The following is an 18496-nucleotide window of genomic DNA, read 5'->3' as shown; positions in this document are numbered from 1 at the left end:
GTCGCTAGCGAGGTCGTCCGTACAACTGGGACGAGTGCTTGTTCGTATCACGAGACCTGCCTTGTGGTGGCGCTAGGTCTGCGATCACACAGTGGCGACACGCGGGTCCGACATGTACTAAATGGACCGCGGCCGATTTAATCTACCACCTAGCAAGTGTGGTGTCTGGCGGTGACACCACATGGAACATGCGTAATATTGAACTGTTGCAAAAGTACGATGATTTTTCCATTTGTTATTGATAAGAGTATGAAGTATCTCCAAAAAAATCTCTGTAGATTAGTTCCTTATGAACTGCTAATTTGAAAGATCTAAGGATATACAATATGTCAACATAAGTTTAATCAATGTTATGAAAGTCTTACAACTGAATGCTTCAGCTTTAATGATCTATTTGCTCAATTTGTTAACAGATACGCACCTTAATTCTCATCCACCATCACCACTCGAACCTCCTACTCCAACTGATCACAATGAAGACTCCACAGTGAGGAAGCTTCAAGCATTTTTTAACCAAAGTGAACACAGTCGCCATGAAGTTAGTATTCGTCTGAATCTGGAGGGCATACAGCTTCGTCTCTTCAGTGATATGGATGAAGTAAGAATGAAACATTCATTACATTTCTTGTTCAAATACTTCTTCTGCCAGCATTCAGCATGAACTTTTCCCAAGTGCTAGATACGCATTTTCTCATTAATAACAAAAGTATTAAGTTGTTTTCAGGCAAGACAAGGTCTAATAATTTGAAAATTATCCTTTTGAGTGTTTAATAACAAAACAATTCTGTGAATAATTCCTAGGAACATACTCCATAGCCATGTTTTAATGGGAATGTATTGCATTGTTACTGATAATCAGACAAGAGCTGCTAAGTATTATGTTCATATATGAATGCATTTTATGTGCTTAATTTAATTGGTGGCAAAGGGATGGACTAGGCAACTCCCACTCCCAACCCCTTGCCAGAGGGACTATGTTTCTATGGTAGACCACGGTGCAAGGACTGCCCAAACCATCCACCCAGCACCACCTGCTCCAGTTTTGTCACAGGCTTAGACTACCCCATGAAAGCAGGCTTGTCGTATACCAACTCTGTTGCAAACCCTGAACAGCGTTTTATGTTGGTATGACTACCAACCATCTCGTCAGCAGGATGAATGTTCACCAACAAAATATTGAAAAGAACTAAGTAGACCACCTGGTGGCATAACCTAACAAAGGTGACCACCCAGTGGCACAACATGCAGCTGAGCATGCCATCCTAAATTTAAATGGCTGTTTCACAGCCTGGGCCAACTGGATGCTTCCCTCCACCACCTACTTCTCTGAACTATGTAGATGGGAGTTATCTTTACAACACATCCTCTGCTTCCGTAATCATCCTGGTCTCAGTCTCTGGTAACACTATGGCCCCACACCCTCCATTGAACAGTTTCCCCTTCCTCTGTCCAGTCAGCACCTCCGAATTCACATCCAAGCAATAGAAAATCATTCAGTATTTTTACCATATTAAGACTATCACTAACATGCCACATTATATTTTTTATGCATAAAATTTACAGAAATTGGAGCCTTTTATTGTTTTATGGATGGATGGTGTCATTTTATGACTTTGTGGACAAAAATCTGAAAAATTAACATTCAGTAATCACCCACTTCCATGCAATTGATTGTTTGCATGGGTCAAAGGCAAGTCTACGATAGTCAATAACTCACTCTTTGATATGATTGGTATTTTTAACTGTCATCATTTGAATTGAATTTAAAGTAGGATAACAGCTCTTCTGTGTCGACATGCCCTGCTCTGCAAATTCTTTGTTCCATTCCATTTGCTTGTTGTGATTTAACCCATATTCTTTAACCTCATGTGGAATAATTACATTCATTCTATCTGTGTGTGTGTGTGTGTGTGTGTGTGTGTGTGTGTGTGTGTGTGTGTGTGTGTGTGTGTTTACCATGTGCCCATTCTTTATTCATGAAGTTCACTTTGTGTTCATTTAATGGTTTAAGACTGTGTGCTTTGACATGTTTCAATGAAGTGTTTAACTGCCTTCAGTATTTATGTTATAATTTTATGTGACATTCAGTGATCCAGGTTCCTTTTGATGTTTCAGTACTTTTGGTCTCAGACATTTTCATATGCTTTATTCCTACTGTAGGATTCATGAATAAATCCAACAAGAAACTGTTCTTCCATATATTTAAAGAATCCTATTCTGTTGATTTTCTGTGCATACTAAAATCAAGAAAGGGAGAAAAATTTACCTTTTTCATGGTATGTGGGTGTGATATTAATATTCCACATGGTGGAAGAAACAATTTAAGTAATCATGTTAAGTGTGGTAAACATGTAAGTTGTATTATTCAAAGGAAGATAACAAGAAAATCAACACCTTTTCTGCCAAGTCTGGAAAATTTGACAGTGATGTAATCAGGGCCAAGTCTCTGTTTACTTCCTTTTTGGTGGAACACAATGCGCCCTTAAGTGCAGCTGATCGTGCAGGTACTTTATTTAAAAACACGTTTCCTACATCAGAAGTTGCAAAGAAATGTAGCTGTGGTTGCACAAAAACAACATACATTGTAAATAAAAATGCAGAAAATGCGTCATCCAAAGTTGTTAAGTGCCTTCAGAATGGACCATCTGCTTTGGCAATGGATGGAATCAATGTTGCAAATGCCAAGCTGTATCCTTTTGTTGTTACATTCTGTGATATTCCACAGGAAAAAGTAGAGAGCACTGTGCTATCAGTACCAGCATTACACAGGGACTAAACAGTGTGAAACATAGGTAACCTGATGTTATCACAGCTGAATTCTCATAACATACTAACTGAAAACTGTGTGGCTTTCTGCTCCGACAATGCTCCTGTTATGATAAGACACAAAAATGGTGTTTCATCAGTGCTGAAGGAAGTTCAACCAGGTACTGCCTTCATAGGTTGCATTTGACACCAGATTAGCCTAGCAGTGAAAAAGGTGCTGGAAGATTACCACTTAAAATGAATGAGATCCTTGTTGATATATTTTATTTCTTAGAGAAGAGTGTCAAAAGAAAAGAATGTCTTCAGAAATTTCAGAACTTGCACAATAAAGAGCCAAAAAAATTCTGATGCATGTATGTACTAGGTGGTTATCTTCAGGCAGGTATTTGGATAGACTGCTGGACCAATGGGATCTGCTTCTTTTTTTCTTCAAGGAGGATGTAACATTGTGTACCCAAAACATTTCCATGAGCTTGGCATCTTTCAGAATACCTAGAGTTGCACAAAGTGGATCCAAAGAGTATCAGAAGAAAATGTTCCTGTCCTCAAACTTGAACAAGGCCTTTTGCACTTTCCTACATGTGCCTATTCCTGTATTTGACAAATTGAATATTGCACTTCAGATTTCTTCCTCACATATTCACTTTTTATTAGAACTTCTAATGGATTTGCTAAAGCAGTTGTTTACCAAGTTTGTTAAGCCCAAATTGGTCAAAAGCCCATTGTCACTTGAACTTGAGTACAGCTAGATTCAAAATGAGAGAAGTGATGATGGGTTTATTATTGGCTTTCAGACTTCGAACTTAGTTGATGATCTGAAGGATACAGATAAGTCTCTTTTATTTTTATCATGGAGAAACTACTTTTGTACTGCCTGAGACAGCATCATCAACAAGTTTCAACTCAAGGATGATGTGTTATGCATGCACAAGCTGCTAGGTGAGACAAATTTGAAGATGAACAATTTTCTTCTATTAATTTTCTTTGGAACAGTTTCCTATCATGTTATGCAAGAAAGAGAATGAAACTACAGATGAGGTGGTGAATGAGCTGCAGGTGCAGTTCACTGCTTTTCAAGTAGATGACACTTTGGCTGCAAATCATGATCCTGCAAGTGATTCCAATTGGGCAAAAATATCAAGAATTTGTGGAGCCTACGGACTTCTTAAGTAAAATGGAATTTCTAGAGTAATGCTCTCTATTCTCACCACACCCAATAGCAATGCAGAATGTGAACGTGTTTTCAGCCTTGTGAAGAAAAATATAACAGAGTTACATCATCCATGTCCCATTAATCTCTGGGGTCTATTTCTATCTTGAAGACCAAGTGTTTTGGTCCTTGTTGTGACAACACATTTTCTCAAGACTTTTTGCAGGAAGCTGAAAAGGCCACAACTATGACTTTATGAAGTTGAACTTGCATGTGATTTGCAGTGTGTATTATATTATTTCTAATCTGTGTTACGTTAAACAAGTTTTATTGTTTAAAGCTTTTTTCAATTATTTCATATCTGCTTAATTTTTGAAGGAAATCCTGTTGTGTAGCTCCAAGTCAATATTCACCTGCTGCTGTTTAACATGGATTTCTTCTTGACTGTTATGTTCATCTACGAATGGTTGGCATGTGATGTATGTAGATGTGATTTCATTGAAGTATACTATTTAAAGCATGAAGTATTGTATTTTGCAGCCCAGAAGTATTATTATTTCCATCAAGCTGGGGTATGTCGAAAAGCATTAGATTTTTTGGTGTGCGTGGGTTTTAGTGATAGCCCTTTTCAAAAGTCGGCACGTATGCTATCAAGGGCTTGTTTGAAGTCTACATAGAGGTTATGAGGCTCAGTATTATAGTCATATGCCTTTTCATCTATTTCCCTCAGCCAAATATGTGATCTGTTGATGACTTGTCAGGCTGTAATCTACACTGATATTCTCCCAAAATCTCTTCTGCATATGGAACTAGTCTGTTGTAGATAACACCAACAAGAATCTGATAGGCTACATTCAGCAGGGCATTTCCTCAATAATTTGAATAACAAAGCCTTGTTTCCTTCTTATGTATTGGTTGGATTACACCCAAGGTCTACTCTTCTGGGATTCTTTCCTGATTCCACATCAGCCTCATAAGTTTGTGGATTCACTTATGTAGACCACTTTCTCCAGTTTTCAACAGTTCTGCAGTTATTCCATCACTTTCTGGTGCATTGTAGTTTCTTAATCAGTGCACTATATTCTGTACTTCCTCTAAAGTGGCTGCTCACTTCTGACAGGATTGCCCTCCAGAATTCCTATGAAGTATTCTTTCCATCCGTTCAGAACACCTTGTTTATGTGTCAGCAAATTTCACTCTTTATCCTTCATACCACCCCCCGCCCCCTCCCCAAGAACCATGGACCCTGTATTTGGTGGGAAGGCTGTGCAACTGCAACCACAATGGAGGGATGGAAGGGTATCTGTTGAGAGGCCAGACAAATGTGTGGTTCCTGAAGTGGGCAGCAGCATTTTCAGTAGTTGCAGGGTCAACAGTCTGGATGATTGACTGAGATGGTCTTCTAACACTAACCAAAACGGCCTTGTTGTGCTGGTTCTGTGAACAGTTGAAAGCAAGGGGAAACTACAGCCATAATTGTTCCTGAGGGCACGCAGCTTTACTTTATGGTTAAATGATGATGGTGTCTTCTTGGGTAAATTATTCTGGAGGTAAAATAGTCCCTCATCCGGATCTCCGGACATGGACTACTCAGGAGGACGTCGTTATCAGGAGAAAAAGAACTGGTGTTCTATGAATCGGAGTGTGGAATGTCAGATCATCCCTTAATTGGGCAGGTAGGTTAGATAATTTAAAAAGGGAAATGGATAGGTTAAAGTTAAATATAGTTGGTATTATTGAAGTTCAGTGGCAGAAGGAACAAAACTTCTGATCAAGTGAATACAGGATTATAAATACAAAATCAAATAGGGGTGAAGCAAGAGTAGTTATAATAATGAATAAAAAAATAGGAGTGTGGTTAAGCTACTACAAACAGCATAGTGAATGTATTTTTGTGGCCAAGATAGACATGAAGCCCACACCTACCACTGTACTACAAGTTTATATGCCAACTAGCTCTGCAGATGACGAAGAGATTGATGAAATGTATGGTGAGATAAAAGAAATTATTCTGCTAGAGAAGGGAGATGAAAATTTAATAGTCAGGGTGTCTGGAATTCGATAGTAGGAAAAGGAACAGAAGGAAAAGTAGTAGGTGAAAATGGAATGGGGGCAAGGAATAAAAGAGGAAGCTGCCTGGTAGAATTTTACACAGAGCATAACTTAATCATAGCTAATACTTGGTTAAAGAATCATGAAAGAAGGTTGTATACATGGAAGAGGCCTGCAGATACTGGAAGATTTCAGATAGATTATATAATGATAAGACAGAGATTTAGGAACCATGTTTTAAATTGTAAGACATTTCAAGGGGCGGATGTGGACCCTGACCACAATCGATTCGTTTTGAACTGCAGATTAAAACTGATGAAACTGCAAAAAAGTGGGAATTTAAGGAGATGGGACCTGGATAAACTGACAGAACCAGAGGTTGTAGAGAGTTTCAGGGAGAGCATAAGGGAACAGTTGACAGGAATGGGGGAAAGAAATATAGTAGAAAAAGAAAGTGTAGCTTTGAGGAATGAAGTAGCGAAGGCAGCAGAGGAGCAAGTAGGTAAAAAGGCAAGGGCTAGTAGAAATCCTTGGGTAACAGAAGAGATATTGAATTTAATTGATGAAAGGAGAAAATATAAAAATAAATGAAGCAGGCAGAAAGTATACAAACGTCTCAAAAATGAGATTGACAGGAAGTGCAAAATGGCTAAGCAGGGATGGCTAGAGAACAAATGTAAGGATGTAGAGGCGTATATCACTAGGGGTAAAATAGATACTGAGTACAGGAAAATTAAAGAGGCCTTTGGAGAAAAGAGGACCCCTTGTAAGAATATCAAGAGCTCAGATGGAAACCCAGTTCTAAGCAAAGAAAGGAAAGCAGAAAGGTGGAAGGAGTATATAGAGGGTTTATACATGGGCAGTGTACTTGAGGACAATATTATGGGAATGGAAGAGGACGTAGATGAAGATGAAATGGGAGATATGATACTGCGTGAAGAGTTTGACAAAGCACTGAAAGGCCTAAGTTGAAACAAGGCCCCGGGAGTAGACAACATTCCATTAGAACTACTGATAGCCTTGTAAGAGCCAACCCTGACAAAACTCTACCATCTGGTGAGCAAGACATATGAGACAGGTGAAATACCCTCATACTTCAAGAAGAATATAATAATTCCAATCCCAAAGAAAGCAGGTGTTGACAAATGTGAAAATTACTGAACTATCAGTTTAATAAGCCATGGCTGCAAAATACTAACATGAATTCTTTACAGACAAATGGAAAAACTAGTAGAAGCTGCCTTGGAGAAGATCAGTTTGGATTCCATAGAAATGTTGGAACACGTGAGGCAATACTGACCTTATGACTTATCTTAGAAGATCAATTAAGGAAAGGCAAACCTATGTTTCTAGCATTTGTAGACTTAGAGAATGCTTTTGACAATGATGACTGGAATACTCTCTATCAAATTCTGAAGTTGGCAGGGGTAAAATACAGGGAGCAAAAGGCTATTTACAGTTTTTACAGACACCAGATGGCAGTTATAAGAGTCGAGGTGCATGAAGGGGAGGCAGTGGTTGGGAAGGGAGTGAGACAGGGTTGTAGCCTATCCCCTATGTTTTTCAATCTACAGAAGAAGCTTAAGAGTAGATGGGTGGATCACATAACTAATGAGGAGGTATTGAATAGAATTGGGGAAAAGAGAAATTTGTGTCACAACTTGACTAGAAGAAGGGATTGATTGGTAGGACATGTTCTGAGACATCAAGGGATCACCAATTTAGTACTGGAGGGGAGCGTGGAGGGTAAAAATTATAGAGGGAGACCAATAGATGAATACACTAAGCAGATTCAGAAGGATGTAGGTTGCAGTAGGTACTGGGAGATGAAGAAGCATGCACAGGATAGAGTAGCATAGAGAGCTGCATAAAACCAGTCTCTGGACTGAAGACCACAACAACAACATCCTTCCATGCTGATTTCAGTCTATGTTCTTGAGTACCATTTTTAATTTTCTAATACAACTTTCCACTCTCATTCCTTTGATAGTGCTTTTCCATCTCTTCTATCTTTCTCCTTATGACTTTCCTTTTTTTTTTATCCTACATAACTTCACTGCCTCTATTCTTTTTTCATTATATAATGCCATATTTTGCTGTAAGCACTTCACTTGTGTTTCCTTTTTCTGTTCCACTGCCTGTCTACTTTCAACATCATAATAGTCTTGATTTCGAAGTTTCCTTGTTTCCTTTAGTATTTCATATGCTGTTGTCAAAATGTCATTTTTAATAGCGTTTCGTTCTTTGTCTATATGGTCTTAGCCATCTTTTGTTTGTAACTCGTGCCTCAATCTGTAGATGTAGACATATATTTCATTTGTTCTATATTCCATTTTTTTCTCTGATAGTGTTTCCTGTGGCAGCCGTAGCAGGTTTTTGCCTCATTTTGGTTTCTACTAGATAATGGTCAAGATTAGAATTAGCTACTTGAAAAGTGCATTTATTTTCCATATCAGATACCCACCTCTTTGAAACCAATATATGGTCTATTTTGTTTGCTCAATTTGTTCCTGGTATTTTTCAGGCCCTTTATAGACTTTTTTTCTTAGGAAACAGATACTTACTGCATTTAACTTGTTCACAGAAGCAACCTTGGCAATCCTCATACCGTTAATACTAGTTTTATCATGCAGAATTTGCTTACAAAGCATGCTTCTGAAAGCCTTTTCTTTGCCCAGTTTGGCAATATTGTTGTTAAGGACTATTTTGAAGTCATATTCAGGTATTATGTCACAAACCTCCTGTAGCTGATCTTAGAAATCATCTACCATATCTTCAGCTGATTCTTTATAGGAGCATATATATTCATGAAGGTCACATAGTGTAATTTGGCTTTGATACACGAGTACATATTATTTCATTATGCAAAGTGAGAGCAATAACAGATTTACATGTGTTCTTGGAGGTTATAAATTCAACTCCATGTTTCTTGTGTCTTTCATCTTCTGCTGAATAATATAGGGAGAATTAATGCTTATGAACCTCACCCCTTCCCTTCCACCTCATTTACTGAACTGCAGTAACTTTCAGTCCATACCTTAGCATCCCTTCAACAATACTATCCATAACTCCTATCTGCAGCAGTGCATGAACATTCCATGTTCTAAATGTTAGTACTGGTATTTCCATATTCCTGTTCCTTTGTGCATTTCATTTATATAAGAACAGTCTGGCATTCCTTGCTAGATTACTCACAATGATAAGTGGTATCGACCTTGTGTTCAACTTGCAACCTGGAGGACCAGAAGGGATTGGCCCCAACGGGGGAGCCAGAGACAGCATGTCCCACACCTTAGGGTAGGCAGGGCTCTGTACACTAGGTTGTCAACCCCACTATGGGAGCTAACCCTGAAATGAATGTATGTACTACTGTTCTTAAACAAGAGTCTAATAACTGCATACTTATAGAAAGGTACATTGTTAAGATGATGCATTAAATATGTACAGTATCTATAATCATGCTTTTGATATTTTACTAGAAATGTTATTAATGCCATGAGAATTTTTCTTTGAAGACAGTTAATTATTTTTATGATTTCATGGAAAGAAGTTAAGTGATCTCAGGTTGATCGAATGCCTGTGGCACTGATTGTCTCGAATGCTGCAACACTTTTTCTTTTGAGCTGACTATACAAAGTTTCTCAGTTACATTTAGAAAATAATTATTAAAGTGGGTTGCTATGTGTCTGGAGACATGGACCTTTGTGGGAAAATGCATGAAATTTCATGCCACCATAGTGATCTTAAACATATGTTTAATTTTTTCCATTGAGCTGAATGTTTCACACTTTTTCTGCAACCTTTACATAAAACTATTTAAAAGTGTTACTGATATCATGAGATGCAGTGAATCTTTAGCATACCTGAAGTTGATGGATGACCTCAGGAGAACTGTTATTGTAAAATGTCGCAAGCTAGAACAGCAACTTGAAACCCAACCATGTGCATCACATTCCAAGTAGCATCCAAGCATGTTACGATCTATGTTGTGGAATGTTCTAAATAAGAACACAAGCACACACACAGCCACAAAAGAAATACAAATTTATTGGGTCACTGAGTGACATGAATAAGAAAACACTACACCTGAGTGTCGGAGGCCCATGCCAATCATAAAGATGAAGTCCATGTTATGTGTGTCTGGTGTAGTGCCGTGTGTGCACAGCAAACCAAGTGATGATGGTCGGTGACTGAACTGCACCTGGTGACCACCTTGGGTACTTTCTGGTACATTGTTTGAGTGTTGAGACTATGTTTGCTGTAGTGGCCTGATTGATTTATGTCCACTAGTACCATCTGTTTACTGCACTTCTTTTTCCTTTTTGGGGGAAGGACCAGGCACCATCAGTGACAATGCTGTGGTTGAAGAGACTTCCATGCTGTATCAGGCAGTGTCAGGGGCAGCAGCCGAAGGATTGAGAAGTTCCCTGTTCATCTGGATGGATGAAAGTGAATGGGATGAAAGCATCCCCACTGTCCACTCGACCGAGGGGGTGGACAGGACCAGCGATGGTGCTCTGATCATCTCAGTGTTGGAGTCCACAAACACGGGCTCCAGCATGGGCAGTGATGACAGCAGACTGAAGAGGAGAGACCCTGGCATTGCAGACCCTGCATCCATACCTCCTGACAGTGGCACCTGCTCAGTGGATTGGAGGGCACCAGCACCTGCCACAATGAGCTACCCTGCCTTCGGTACTGAAGATGACCTGACTGCCAGGATAGGTGGGGATATCTTGGTCAGCAAAACACCCGGGTAAGCCAGGGCCAATGATAAATGAGGCATCAGGCACACAGTCCGTGGAGGGGGCCCTCTGCTCATCCTGCTCAAGTGACTGGTTCTGGTGGCCTGACACAGCAAAACATGAAGACACAGCAGTTGCCCTGGCTGTTGATGATGGCTGGAACCCATTGAGGACACTGTCTAAATGCTATGGCCAAAGTTAGTGTGCCAGGCATGAATGTTAATGAGACCAATGCCCCTGGGGGACACAAGAGGTCATGCAGTGTCTGTGAATGACAGCTGTGCGGGAACTCAGCTTAGCCCCAATTGGCATCACTCTGTAACAGGTTAAACAGATTTTAGAGCCTCCTTGGCTGAGAAATCTGCTGCTTATCTGTCCAACTGCATTTCAAATGTTCAGGCAAGGCATCACATCTTGCCATTTGACTTCACACGGAAGGGAGGTGTCATGATGTGTTAACGCTGTTATCTGTACAAAAGTCTTTGAAATATTGCACCGCATTGTCTCAAACCAGTGTGCCAGGTAAGCCTTCGATGGGGAATATCTACAACAGGGCCTTGACAGTCATGTCTGCTGTTTTAGGCATACAGTCAGCAGCAGATGCAAAACAAGAAAAAGCATTAGTTGCCAACAGCCAGGAAGTGTCTAAAAAAGGACAAGCTAACTCATTGTGGATTCTTTCCCAAGGTCACATAGATGCCAGTCATGGGAAAAAAAACACCAGAAAACACCAGTGTGCAGTGTGCCTGCTGATTTGAAGGCTTGCAGCAGGCTGCAACAAGATGTTCCACCTCCTGATTGGTGTCTGGTCAAAGAAAATGATGGCATGCCAGCAGTTTTGTGTGAGAGGTCCTCCAGTGTCGCTGATGTAATAAGCGAAGGACTTCCTGATGCAGAGCTGCTGGAATCACAATGCAGGGAGGGAACCCTTCCATTGACAGGAGAATAACATCATCCAAAAGAGAGGGGCATTGGTATAGTGCATAAAAGCTACCAAGCGGGTCCAATGCCAGACTCAGAACTCAGTCAGGCCATACCTGTCGTATCATGCATATGGCCTGCCAGAGCACCGGGTCTATTGCCACATGGGAACTGGTAATGTGGAAGCCATGCACTGTGTACCTTGCCTCTGTATCCAGCTGAAAACAAAGCAGCTCTTCCTAGTCAAATGAGGGGTCAGGGCCAAGGGGAGGCGAGATAAGGCATGTACTTTCTAATGTTATGGGGGATAAAAGTGCATCTCATAATTGTACTAGGATAAGAACAAAGCCCAGTGCTAAAGATGATGAATGGCTTTGCTCAGTAAGGACACTGGTGGGATAAACAGGGAAACGAAGGGCTTATAGTCAGTAATTAAATGAAATTTAGCGCCATAGAAGAACATGTGAAATTTTTTTAAGCATAGACAATAACAAGAGCTTTTTCCACCTGAGAATAATGTTGCTGAGCCAGAATGAGGGTTTTCAAGGCAAAAGTGATAGGCTGTTTGGAGCCCTCTGAATAGCAATGGACCGGGAATCTCCTTAGCCCATTGTTGGATGGTCTGTGGCCAGAACCAGATGCTTGCTGGGTTGAAATGTTTTAAGACATGGTGTGAAGAAAAGACTATCATTAAACTGCACATAATCATGCCTACAAGCTGCAGACCAAACTAAAGGAACATGTTTCCAAAGCAACAGATGGAAGGTGTAGTTGGTAGTACCTGCTCTTGGAATAAACTTGTGATAGTACGTAACTTCACCAAGGAATGCCGGAAGTTATAGATTAGACAGAGCAAACCTGTAATAGTTGCTATGTGTTGGTGTGTTGGGTACATGCCCTGCTGGGAAATTTCATGATCCAAATAAACAGTGGAAGGCTGGAAAAAGTGAGACAGTTACAATGATATCACAAAGATAGCTAACACAGTGAGGGACAACTGTCATAACCTGATCTAAAAAAAGTTTAACCATTTAACTGCTGTGGATGAGTTATCTTGTCATGCTCCACCATTCTCCAGGTGCTGAAGACATATTCAAACATGGCCCCTGAGTTTCCTTAAAGCAATACTGACATGTTTACTCATCCTGTTCCGTCATCCTATAACTGCTGCAGACAGATTACTTCCATACCTTGGTGAATTGAGATGTGTTGATTATTTAGCATACAACATACATGCCTCTTTACATGCCATCATTTGCAAAAAACCCTGTTTTGATATCTTGACCCATTTATGAAGTATGACAATTGTTATGACCACATGATTTGTTATGTGCAGGGATGGAAATGGGTGTGTCTTGCACAACTGTCCACCAGATATAAAAATCAATAACTCAAGAATAAAAAGAGATATCATTCTGCCCTCAATTTTAAATAAAATTTTGATATCTTATTTACATTGCATACATTACAATGTACAAGCTAAATTCAACCATACACAATGTGTTTTTACCTCTGCAAACTCTTTAAAATTTGGTGTGATGTTTTACTTAATTTGATATACAGCCAGCAAATCCATGTGGACCAAACTTGGAGCCTCACATGTGATCATCGAATGGATATAAAAGTCAACAATTTGAGAACAGAATGAGACATCATTCTGCTCTCAATTTTAAATAACATTTCAATATCTTATCTATGTTTCATACACTGCAGTGTATCAGCTAAAATCTTTCAAATTTCATGCAGTGTTTTACATAATCTGATGCAGTGTGGTAACAATGATGTGGGGGGAAAAAAAAGAAAGAAAGAAAGAAATTCAGTTCTTCATTGAGTTAAGTAATCAGACGGTAAGATGGGCAAGAATCAAATTTTTGTTTCTCAGCACAAGCACCAGCATTTGGAGAGCAGTACAGCCATAACAAATTCATTCTTGGCACACAATGTAGTGGCGAAAGGGTTAAAAATGGCAGGTACATTAGTGAACCCAAAAATTAACCACTGATATTGATAAAGACGGAAAGACATATAAACCATAAGCAACTGTTTTGATTCCTCATCCAACAGAATCTGAAGGTAGTTCCGGCCAACTCAAGTTAAAAAAAAAAAAAAATAAATAAAATAAAAAAAAATAAAGAAAGAAAATTGACGAATTGACCCCAACCAACATTGAGAGCAACTGCTCCAGGTCAGGCAAGGGGTAAGTAGCTATGACTTACTGTGCATTCATAATGACCTTGAAGTTGGCATGCAACCAAAGCTGACTTGACAGCTTCTTGATGGTCATCAAGGGCCACAAAATATGTAATAGAATTGACAAATGACATGTAAATTCCTTTGGTCATGAATTTGTCAAAAATAGGAATCTAGTGTCTGTTATAGCTTACCAATTGACACTCAACAAACGCCAGCGGTGCGGTCCCAAGCCTGGCGTATGTCTGGCAGTTGAGCAGGAACATGACATCCCCCCATGTTGACTTGTCATATTAATGGCTTATCCATCACCTGCACTTCAATTAAAAGTTTGTTCCAGACTGCAGACAACAGCGAACATAATGACAAAACAGTATGAATATCAACTTCCAGTGATTCCAGCAGTGACTCCTGGGGAAAAGGTGAGGGGTGGGGTTTAGAGATTGACATACCACTGTTATGTGACTTTTGTTTTATGCCTTGATTGCAAGAGGACCACCACTTGGGGTAGGCCACCTGCTTGTGTTGTGTGAAACAAGAGGGGCATGTAGGAAGTGGTGTTCACTGTTCCTGACGTCTGCATTGGCCCGGATTGCTTGTTTGTACTGTGGCTATCTCTGTGTTCTGCAGCATACTAGCCTCCATGCACTGAGGCTGCATTCTATGAACAGTGGCAAAATCACTCCAGGTCTCTAATTTGTGGCCCAAATCATGGGAGACCTTGAACAACTGTGCAATATTCAAAATCTCTTTCAGCTTAGAGTCTTCAAGCTGAAGGGCACTTTGATTCACCTCTTCATCTGGGGCTGAATGAATGGTATCATTTCAGACCTTAGTGTCTGCATAAGACTCGTGAGAATTAGTCCTGATGAACCTACACTTATGACTCAGGATGCAGAGCTGGCCACTTAAGTGCAATAAGATTTCTGCAGCTGTTTGTGACATTGGTTGAATTTCACAAGTGCACGGATCAGATGCCTATACTTGTGGTGATAGGAGGACAGGGAACTACACATATCATCAAATGAAAACAACTCTGGTTCCTGCAGATAAGCTAATTGGTACAGTAACTGATACCCATGAGGAGATATCCAGAATAAGAAAAAGAGCTCTATAGACCCCTTAGCCAGTTGCTTGGAACACCACAAAATGTTGACTAAGCTACTTCTCATTGGTGTCCTAATCTTCCAACAATTCATCATAGGGTGGGAATAATGGTGGGTGAGCAACTGGCAGTGGAGTATGGCTCAGTGTAACCAGCAACCATTCGAATATGGCCGTATGCTCCTGCTGTTGTTGCTGAAGTGACTTGAGTAAAGCCTTTGTGGAAGAGCCAAATGCAGAAAAATCACAGAAATCAAAACATGCAAAAATTCAACCCTCACCTGTTGCTACTTGTGTTCTAACTAGAAACCCAAGGAAACACATGGTCATAAAAGAAATAAAAATTTATTGGATCATCGAGTGACACAACCAATGCAAGTAGTGAGGGTCATGGAGTGACAGGAACAAGAACACAATGCAAACAGTACTCATGTACCAAATACATTCACACCTGAGGGCCCGGGGGCACATGCTGATCTGTATGAAGATGCTATCCTCATTAGGTGTCTTTGGTGTTGTGCTGTGCACATATGGTGAACCAGGTGATGGTGGCCAGTGACTGGTCTACCCATGGAGATTGCCTTGGGTAGTTGCTGTTTGAATTTTAGCCCCCCGCTATGCTTGCCATAGTGGCCCGACTTATGTCAGACGTGGGCAATAGGTGTAGTAAATGGCAGATTACTACATGAGTGAGAGTATATGGAATGATATGAAGCAGCAAATTTTGATTTCACAGATGTGGAGGGATGTGCACTTTGGAACTGAAAGCTGTAATTACAGTTATTGTCTTGCTTTCATTTCATAATAAAGTTATTGTTTTAGTTTTTGAGTTTCATCCCCTACTCAACTTGAATCTAACCCACACTTGGCTGCAGATATGCAGGTGATGCAAAATGTTTTTGAGCAGTTTATTTCAATTTCTGTGAGACTGTGTAACATTGCAAGTAGGTTCTGAAACTGCCCGTCATCTTGGTATGAACTTTATAAATTCCTCTTTGCTTTCTTATTTCCCTATCCTGGTTTTGTATTTTATAGGGCCTTCATTTTTTCCTTGGTGTTATATAATTTGAGGTCTGTGAGAACTTAGGTTGAAGTGATTGGTTATCTCCTCGGAAATTATTGTGATCTTGAGGTTCCTGATTGTGTGATGTCCAAACAACACATTTTGTGGATGAGTATTACATTTGTATCTTCAGTTACATAATAATGTATATAAGTTTCTCTTTGAGTCCTTTAAAAATGCCACAAAATGTTATGTAAGTAGTATATGTGTACTAAAGTATTTAAATAGCCAAATATTGCTACTTCTGTATATATTTATTAGAAAAAATTTGTTTTGTACAAATGAAAAGGAGTAGTCTGCCTCATATAATCAAAATATTACTAGACTACACACATACAATATACCCTCATTACTTTGAAATCACATAAACTGGAAACTTGGTACTAGCTGTTTGATCCCTGTCAAATTGCATTGAAAAATCTAATGCTTAAAGTGAATGTTGAACAATTCATACTAAAAACTGAAATTTGGTTCCCTCATTACATGTTCCATATCCTGTTCTTCATCTAGCTCAAAAAAGTATGTACATACAAGGGGGGACCCAAAAGTAATGGGTATTGGGCTGTGCTGGGGAGGGTGAGTGAGGCAACCCATTGTTCAACCAGGTGTTCGTTCTGGTCACACCACCTGAGTCAGCATGTGATGTTCTGTCACTGTGAGTGCATCGGTTCACCTGTGAGAGCTTTTTAGTAAAACAATGTTTCCCATTTCAGTAAAAATGTGTTGGCAGATTGTTGAGAGCAATGTGTGACTGTGAAATTTTGTTTTCTGTTGGGGAAATCACCCGCAGAAACTATTGTAATGCTTAAGACTGCTTATGAGGATGCTGCCCTAAGTAAATCCAGAGTCTACAAGTGGTTTTCACATATTAAAAATGGAGAAATGTCAATTGAAGACCAGTCCTGTTCAAGACACCCCTCAATGTCAAGAAGTGACAAAAATGTCGACAAAATCAATGCCCTCATTCGTGAAGATCATCGCCAAACCATTGATCAACTCTGTGACATGTCTGGAATAACAGAGAGCTCAATTCAGATGATTTCATCTGAAGATTTGCACGTAAGAAGGGTTGCAGCCAAATTTGTCCCTCACCTTCACACAGATGAACAAAGGGAGCATTGACTTCAGGCATGTTTTTAGCTTTAAAATCAGCTCAAAGAAGACCCTGAATTTTTTTTCCAAGATGATTACTGGTGATGAATTGTGGTGCTATCGATACAACCCTGAAACAAAGCAGCAATCAAGCCAGTGGAAGAAAAGTGGCTCTCCTCGTCTGAAAAAAGGTCGCCAAGTGAAGTCAGACATTAAGAGGTTTTGAAAAGATTGAGGGAGAGTATTTGAAAGAAAAGGACAGATCTATGGCTTACAGGCAACTGGTTCTTCCATCATGACAACACACCGGCCCACACCGCCCTCTCATTTAAAGCACTTTTTGATCAAAAATGGCATGACACCGATTGTCCTCTCCTCTGCTCACTGTGATTTCTTTTTGTCCTTCAGACTCAAAAGGGACATAAAAGGAAAGTGTTTTGCCCTTGTGGATGATTAAAACAAAAATCACTGGAAGGTATAAAGAACAACCCGATAAGTGAATTTAAAAACTGTTTTGAACAATGAAAGGATCGTTCGAGGAAGTGCATTGTGCTCATGGAGAATACTTTGAAGATGATCAAAATTTCGTGTAAAAATATTAACAAATAAAGATGTTTGATGAACTTCACTTTTTTTCCACACATAGTGCTGTGTCCTAGGGTGTTTTTCATTTGGCACTTTACATAATCATTCCTAATAATGCACTATACTGTAATTTCACAACAGTGGCCCAATTGCTTCCTTGCTGCTACTGTGTCACTTATACTGTGTAAAACACAAGGCAGTGACAAGAGAATGGCTGTACTTCAGACCATGCACAGCAAGTAACAGTCCAGAGAGCTCTTTGTCTGTTTGTGAGTGAACACTAAATGTGTTGTTTTCCTGTTGCTCCATCACTTGCAACACTCCTGAAACAGAAATGAGCTCATAATGCTCTGATGCTAAAACTAAACAACAGATTCTACATATGGTTGAAAGTGGAGAGAAAACTAAAACACAACTTGCAGAAGGCTTTCAAATCCTGAAGTATACTTTCTCATCAGTAATAAGTTCAAGTCAGAACGTCTGGAAAGCTGCTCATTTAGCACATTGTCAATGAGAGGGAACAGGAACTTCAATCCAAGCTCTCTCATTTGTATAACCAAAGAGATGTGTTTGATATGGATGAAGTCTGCATTCCTATAACTTGATCCCCCCCCAAAAAAACCAAATGTCAAGAACAAAAAATGTCATGAATGAAAAAAATAGCAAGGATAGACTGGCAGTGATCTTGGGTTGTGATTCATATGGTTCTGTGAAGCTCAAACTATTAGTGATTGGAAAATACAAAAACCCACATTGTTTTAAAAATATCAGTCTATTCAGTCTGCCAGTTCACTACAAGAATAACAAGAAAGCCTGGATGATCAAATA

At 39.7% G+C, this 18496-nt stretch overlaps 1 protein-coding gene across 1 annotated transcript in view; it reads left to right on the top strand.

Annotated features, from left to right (window-relative positions):
* LOC126470164 (intermembrane lipid transfer protein VPS13A-like) overlaps positions 1-18496 on the top strand; it is a 762201-nt gene that overhangs the window by 310402 nt on the left and 433303 nt on the right. The window contains exon 26 of the mRNA XM_050097791.1: positions 414-598. Coding sequence (XP_049953748.1) covers positions 414-598 — 185 coding nt within the window. The remainder of the gene's footprint in view (positions 1-413; positions 599-18496) is intronic.

The sequence above is a fragment of the Schistocerca serialis genome, chromosome 3, assembly GCF_023864345.2.
Source record: "Schistocerca serialis cubense isolate TAMUIC-IGC-003099 chromosome 3, iqSchSeri2.2, whole genome shotgun sequence".
NCBI classification, from domain to species: domain Eukaryota; kingdom Metazoa; phylum Arthropoda; class Insecta; order Orthoptera; family Acrididae; genus Schistocerca; species Schistocerca serialis.
The sequence above is the reverse complement of the archived record's forward strand: the minus strand, read 5'-3'. Positions and strand labels throughout refer to the sequence as shown.